The following is a 7,500-nucleotide window of genomic DNA, read 5'->3' on the forward strand; positions in this document are numbered from 1 at the left end:
TGCTGACAGCAGGCTGCTGTCTTTTCCGAGGACTGCATCTTGCCGGTCATTATCACGTGACAGCGACTAGTCGACGACAGGCATAACAAGTCACTATAGAGCGGTGAAGTCGACTAGTGACTAGTTCATACAACCCCTGCTACAGCTCCCCAGAGTGTTCTGCAGCATAATCAGCACGTTCTCTTTGAACTTGATATCAAATTTTCGCCTCCTCTTCGTCTCCGTACGGTTAAAGTTACCCTCGCGGTCTATCACTGGCAAATCAAAAGTGAGACGATGACACAACCGCCCCCCGTACTTGCTTGTTACCATATTCCACCCGGCCTCAATAAGAGACCGGCCATTATTCACCTCCGCCGACTCCGACACCGGCCAAAATATGATACCCGGCAGTTAATTAGATACAAGCTAATATTAGAGGATTTACGGTAGATGTGTCTGGATTTATATGTTATGTTATTTACCCAGGTGAGGGGTTAGGGTTAGGAGCGACCCTCATCTCTAACGAGGATCTGGCCCAGAGGCAGCAGCACAGTTAGCTTCACACCAGAGAACACCAGATGAGATAAAGCAGGTAAACAGTCAGACATGAAGACCGAGTTCTCATATATAACACGTACGAGCAGTCAGAACACACTAAGCAGTCTGTCATACCCACAAGCACCAACACTGATCACTAACTATTGATCACCATGAACTATTGCAGGTAGATAATGGGATGTAGGCGGTGAGCTCCAGTGGTTCTGCAGCTCATCCCAGTCGATGGAAGCAGCAAACTGGAATGAGGAGCGGCCACAGGAGGTGCGAGCTTTGGGAGTAACCGTAGAGATGAAGATACTGGAACGTGAATGGTGCTGGTTGTTGGAAGTGATGATGATGAGAGAAGATATGACGGGTTAAGGTAACCCTAACCCTGACCGATGTAACATCCTGCAGGAATGGAGGGATGGCCAGTTAACGAGTGAGTACAGATCACATGATGAGCCCAGCCTGAGATAATGAGGATGAGGACATCGCTACGGCAACAGCAGAGGGCTGTTTACACAAACCTCAGAGTGTGTGTGAGTGTGTGTGTGAGGTCTGTGCCTAGACCTGCTCTCTATAAACTCTGATCTGGCAGCGTCTCTCATTCCTTTCAGCCTGAACTCATCCCTCACTCCTCCAGCGGTTCTGGGACCTGACAGAACTGCTGGTACCAGAACCATCAGGGTTCTTGTTGCACCAGAAGGAAATCTGTGTGTTCCTTTGTATCTGAGAAATCTGGAGTTCCTCAGGGTTCTGCTGTAGAGCCCTACGGATCTGACCCAGAGCGGACATGCAGCATGAACAGATCAAAGGTGATCCTCACAGATCTGATCCTGTTCATTATTCCACCTGAAAACAGCTGACTGACCCATTAATGACCTCACCTGGTCCAGGTGAAAACACCGGACCGGAAGTGGCTCATTAACGATTACCTGAACCCAAACCCACCTCCTGAGAACCAGGAAGGAGTCTTTTTGTCATCTGCCCTGGCTGTATGACGTATTGATCAGAGCAGCACCAGCTCGGTACCGGTACCGGTCCGGACTCACCCTCCTCGGCCCGGTAGAGGCTCAGCAGCAGCGGCAGCAGCAGCAGGGGCATCCCGCCAGGAGAGGCCCGGCCCAGGGCCACCTGGGTCCGGTAGGGACCCCCGACCTCCATCTCTCCCAGTCCCGATCAGTGACGTCAGCTGGGCTCGCTCTGGGTCGGTCGCGCGGGCCTCATTGCAGCTCAGAAAGCGGGTTGAAGCCGATCCGTAGTCCCGCTCCCCCTTTGTCTCCCGGACAGCAGCGGGGTGAGGCTGTCCCCGACACCCAGACACCAGCTCCCAGTTCGGCCTGGCGGGCGGAAACGGTTCGGTCGGCCCGCTGCAGCTTCGGGAGAGAGGAGGCGAACGGAACCGGAGACGAAGTCCCGCTGGGGCTCCCGCTTCTCCCAGATGTTTTCCTGCTGGAACATCCAGAAAAGTTCGGACAAAAGCTGGAAGTTTTAGGCTCCGCCCACCAGGAAACCACGCCCCTGTTTAGCAACTCAAGATTGGCTGAAAGACGTGTCAGTCTGGGCGGGGCGGGGCTACGCAGTAGGAATGTAGACTGTCGGGAGAATTTGATGGTTGTGGGTTCGATTCCACAGAGTATTTATTCATGAGCACAGCTTTTAGAACTGGAGGAACAAATCTGACTCACAAATGTTCTTCAGCCGGGGGGGGGGGGGGTCGATCTGGTGGACAGGAAGTGCCCCACCAGGTTTATTAGAGCCGTGTGACCTTTACCCAAACATGGATGGCCTATCGAAGCAGAGGGCCGTGGCATGGCTGTTCCGACCTTACAGATACGTTATTTCCTATTAAATATCTATGAAGCCATGCACACGCATCACCCAGTTAAAACGACCGTCGGGTTCTCGTAAAACGTGTTGGTTTAGTCAGACGGAGGGAGAGCACGGAGCACCTTTCTGTTTCAGTTCTGGTGCAGTCCTACCTCACACGCGTTTGTGCTTCTGTAAGTAAACATGTGACTGTGTTCAGGTTGAATGGTCCAAACTCTGATGAAGTATATTTAATTCATCTCATCAATACAGCGTTTTAGCTAACGCTAAGAAGTCCAGACGCTTTTCTTTCAGAGCTCATTAGACTACAATGACCTGGACGACTGAGAACCTTCAGACGCATCCGTGTTTTACCAAAATAAGAGAAACGGGTCTGAAAAACGCCCTTTTACGTCACTCATCTGGCCTCCATACAAATAAACGTGCAATAAGAAGGTAACTACGACGATGTAACTAGGTGATCACTTCCCTTTACTGTGGTTGTGTCATCACGATGACATCACTACTGTTGTGTACAAACATGATTTTGTACCGACGTGAGGACTGACCATAAACTAAGTAGAATCAGTCTGAGCACGCACGCTAAGGTGAACTTGTTTCTGACCGAGTCGCCATGGCAACAGCACTGATATACCTGTGGTTGTCATGGAGATCTCAGGTGTCAGAGGAAGACTTCTGATCTCAGATGCTGCTGGAGCTCAGCTCGCTCTGGTCACACACACACACACACACACACACACACACACACACACACACACACACACACACACACGTCAGGTGTCCTCCTGTAGTCGCCACTGTTCAGATGCAGTACAGGTGAGAAACGACAGGAGCAGGTGTGTTTCTGTAGATCCCAGAGGAGAGACCTCCAGCCGGTCTGAACCAGACCACTAACCAGTCTAAACTGGATCAGAACCAGTTTAAGGACCACAGGTCTTCCCAGAGTGGAGCTCTTTCCACTACCGGTGGTGATGAGCTACATGGTAGCCACAGCTGCCCCGAGACCCCTGAGCACTAACACACCCGGATGACCTCTGACCTCTAGCTGAAGAACCCAGACACACCAGGAGGCTTGTAAAGCTTTATTAACACACCAGACACAAACAGACGGACGAGCTCCTCAGTGGGTGGAGAACTTGGGGAGCTGGTTCCCAGGATGACACGGCGCTCCACCCCCGCCTCAGAGATGGTGGCCAGCCTGATGACGCCGCCGCTGGAGCCGTCCCTCTCCATGGCCAGAGCCAGAGCTGCACACAGGTAGTCAGTCAGTCACACAGGTGAACAGCAGCTCCCAGCATGCCTGCTGCAGCAGCTTACCTGAGGCTGTGAGCTCCAGACACTCTTCCTTACTCAGAGCTGGTTTGTAGTTTGAATCCATGAAGCCATAGATGTAGGAGCTTCCACTTCCCCCCACCGCCACAGGCTGCCGCACCAGCATCCTCCAATAGGGACACAGTACACCTGGGACAGGTGAGGAAACAGGTTAACCATGGTGGACAGCACATCCAACAGATTACAGGTGGTGTCCAGGTGTCCCCTACCTGTCCTCCCTTCCGTCTGTCCCACCCTGCCACCAGGATCCCAGCCATCAGCTCCTCTCGGTAGCGATAGCAGCTAGCTCTGAACAGGTTAGCAGCCGTTTCCACCAGGGGGGGCTCGTCCAGCTCGATGCTGGGGGGGTAGAACATCCTGTTATGGTGCCTCAGTGGGAGGAGCCACCCACCTGAGCTATCTAGTAGTCTACAGTTACCTGTGGAAGCCAAGCTGGTAGGAGACCACCTCAGCGATGGCCTGAGTGTCAGCGGCTGACCCGGACCTGGAAACAAGACCACGAGACAATTAGTGACCCATCCACCTGGGCGCCTCTCTATGGACATCTTTCTGGGACCATCAGCCCCTCCCCCCAGCTCTGCAGGTCTGCAGAGACAGCCATTCTGAAACATAAGATTGTGTTTTGGGATGTTTTTGGGTGTTTTCTGGGTGTTTTGGGATGTTTTGGGTGTTTTGGGATGTTTTCTGGTGTTTTGGGATGTTTTGGGTTTTTCTGGGTGTTTTCTGGTGTTTTGGATGTTTTGGGTGTTTTCTGGGTTGTTTTGGGATGTTTTCTGGTGTTTTTGGGATGTTTTCTGGTGTTTTGGGATGTTTTCTGGATGTTTTCTGTGTTTTTGGGATGTTTCTGGTGTTTTGGGATGTTTTGGGTGTTTTCAGGGTGTTTTCTGTATGTTTTCTGGTGTTTTGGGGTGTTTTGGGTGTTTTCTGGGTGTTTTCTGTATGTTTTTGGTGTTTTGGGATGTTTTTGGTGTTTTCTGGGTGTTTTCTGTATGTTTTCTGGTGTTTTGGGATGTTTTTGGGTGTTTTCTGGGTGTTTTCTGGATGTTTGGGATGTTTTTGGGTGTTTTCTGGGTGTTTTCTGGTGTTTTGGGATGTTTTTGGTGTTTTCTGGTATTGTTTTCTGGTGTTTTGGGTGTTTTCTGGGTGTTTTCTGTATGTTTTCTGGTGTTTGGGATGTTTTTTGGTGTTTTCTGGGTGTTTTCTGGATGTTTTGGGGGTGTTTTGGGTGTTTCCGGGTGTTTTGGGGTGTTTTGGGATGTTTTCTGGTGTTTTGGGATGTTTTGGGGTGTTTTGGAAATAACGCCGGTTAGATGGTTACCCCAGAGTGGTGTGTGTGCGTGTTGTCCAGTAGCAGTGTTTCCCTTACATATGCTCTGAAATCAAGGTGCCACACCTACAAGATCCCAACTTTTATTGATTTTTTTTAGCCGTTTCCTGAAGAAGCAGCGGGAACTACTCTGTTGTTGCTTGTGATCACAGCCGGCAGGCAGCAAGGAGGAGGAGGCAGGGCAGGGTGGTTACAGCTAGGGATGAGCCGGGTACTCATTTCAGACGAGTATCCGGTACTAATAAAGCATTTTTGACGAATACGAGCATAGGGATGGGTACCTTTGACATTTGAATCGATCCGGTACTAATTCCCGGTACCTAGGAGTCGATACCGGTACTTAACGGTACCAATTTTCGATACTTTTGAGTGTTTATTTTAATTCTCTTTTATAATTAAATATATATTTTTCTCAATATATAACCATATTTGATAAATATCACGATAAATAACATACAAGTTTGTATTTTAACATCGGTCCTTGTAGTTTTATAAGCTGCTAATTAAACTGAAGCAAACATCTTTACTGTGAACTAAATTTACTGTGTATCTTCATTCCTTTTACAGTCTTTTTTCATTTGATTTTTCCTACTGGGAAGTTAGAATTTCCGAGGAGAAAGCGAACGCACCATTAGCTGATAACAACGGTGGCAATGGAAGCTAACATATCAAGCTAACATTATCTTTAACAGTTTATTTAGCTGCTGGAGCAGATTAAAACGATGATGCCTCACACTTAGATCGTTGTCGCTGGTTTCATCTTCACCCAATCACCCGTCGCGTTTAGTAAAGTGAAGCCAAACTTTAGAGCGCGTCCATGTTCTTCTAGTCGGAAATTCGGAGTTCCGAGGAGAAAGCGAACGCACATTAGCGAAACGGAAGCTAACAAATCAAGGTAACGTTATCTTAAACATTTTATTTACCTACCGGAGCAGATTAAGATGAGGATGTCTCACTTAGATCGTTGTCGCTGGTTTCATCATCACCCAGTTACCCATCACATTTAGTGAAGTGGACCCAAGCTTTAGCGTGCGTTCTCTCTACCATGCTGCTCTGTTTACAACTCGCTCCCAGGGACCGACGACATAACGCTCTTGCGCATGCGCAACTGTCTTGCAGTACCGAAGCGAGGCACCGTTTGAAATGACGTGAATCGGTGTTCGGTCGGTACTATGGAATTCGGTCGGTACCTTAAAAAGTACCGAATTCGGTACTCATCCCTATACGAGCATGACACGAGTAAAACTCGTAAATATTGTGCTGAAGGAAAATCCTCATTGGGTAACTGACTGCCTTCCCGCTCTGTGATTGGCCAGTCACATGGAGCGCACCCCCCCCCCCCCCCCCCCCCCCCACACACACACACACACAGTGACGGATCTCTCTGTGCTTGCTTCACTGCTGCTCACGTTTCTTCGGTACTCCCTAGGTTCTCTTCAGGTCAAGACACGGCTCTCTGAAAAAATCAGTTGAATCAAACTAAAATAAAATGTTCCAGTATTTCATATGTCCTAGTTCCTACTGCACGAGTTCAGATGTACTAATCCATGCACTTAAACATTCATGTTCTGAGTTTACTGAACAGCTGGTTCTGTAACAGTTCCTTCACTATTGTGATCAAACATATTTCATCTCAGTTCTGAGGCTGCTCTGTAGTTTCCTAATAAACAATACACAAAGCAACTTCTGATCAATCCTTATCAGTTTCAGATTTAAAATAATGTATTGATGTAAACCACACCCACTAATGTCCAAATAATAAATAAGAGGTGCATTCATCTGTGTATCTTTGATCTGCATGAGTGATGTTCTCAGCACCAGAACAGTGAAGCAAAGAAAGACTCCTGAGTTTATGTTAGTGATTTTATTTATTAGGTGCATCTGACCTGTTCTAGTTTTCTCTGAAAGGAGATCCAGGGGTGGACCGTTAAAGCGCCCGAGCGCCAATGGCGCTAAATTTTCTCGTCAGGCGGTAAATACTTGACGACTTACCGCCCGGGTGGCGCCCAAGCCTTATTTGTCATTTACACACCGGCTTTCACCTACATCATGGCCCCGCCCTGTAGGAAGCCGCCGTTTTCGTTTCGTGCGCGTGAACCTGCGCGCCTCTAGCCACGTACTGCACTTGTACGATTCGTGCACGTACTGCATGATTCTAGTTCTAGTCACGTGAACTATAAGTTCACTATTAAAGACGAAGTGGAACCACGCTAGAAACACACAAGCACGCAGGAAGATCGCGCCACCACAGGGATGGGATTTCTTGATGAAATCTCCGGCAAAACGCTTTAAAACTGGTGAGGAGAAGCGAGACAGTTCGACACGGTATGAAGCAGAGAAGCGTGTGCATAGGTGGAATGATTCTTGGCGGTTTAAAGAAGATGGGAGGCGCAGAGAATGGCCGTGTTCGAGTTGAGCAGCGCCTCACCTGGGAAACAGACGAGAGCAGACGGAAGCAGCAGCGGGAGTGGCTGAAAGCCGGCGTTTCG

The 7,500-nt window shown here is 48.9% G+C and overlaps 2 protein-coding genes across 6 annotated transcripts in view; both read right to left on the reverse strand.

The window, feature by feature from the left end:
• Positions 1–1,857, reverse strand: part of LOC107373869 (ephrin type-B receptor 4b) — a 45,740-nt gene extending 43,883 nt beyond the window's left edge. For all 5 annotated transcript variants that reach the window (XM_054737654.2, XM_054737652.2, XM_054737653.2 and 2 more), the window contains exon 1: positions 1,575–1,857. In XM_054737654.2, the coding sequence (XP_054593629.2) occupies positions 1,575–1,686 (112 nt within the window). In that variant the 5' untranslated portion in view covers positions 1,687–1,857. The remainder of the gene's footprint in view (positions 1–1,574) is intronic.
• A 1,562-nt stretch (positions 1,858–3,419) lies between these two features.
• psmb6 (proteasome 20S subunit beta 6) overlaps positions 3,420–7,500 on the reverse strand; it is a 12,561-nt gene continuing 8,480 nt past the window's right edge. The window contains 6 exon segments of the mRNA XM_015940946.3: positions 3,420–3,501; positions 3,504–3,599; positions 3,670–3,789; positions 3,792–3,813; positions 3,894–4,023; positions 4,103–4,168. Coding sequence (XP_015796432.2) covers positions 3,473–3,501; positions 3,504–3,599; positions 3,670–3,789; positions 3,792–3,813; positions 3,894–4,023; positions 4,103–4,168 — 463 coding nt within the window. The 3' untranslated portion in view covers positions 3,420–3,472.

The sequence above is a fragment of the Nothobranchius furzeri genome, chromosome 2 (genome assembly GCF_043380555.1).
Source record: "Nothobranchius furzeri strain GRZ-AD chromosome 2, NfurGRZ-RIMD1, whole genome shotgun sequence".
Taxonomy (NCBI): domain Eukaryota; kingdom Metazoa; phylum Chordata; class Actinopteri; order Cyprinodontiformes; family Nothobranchiidae; genus Nothobranchius; species Nothobranchius furzeri.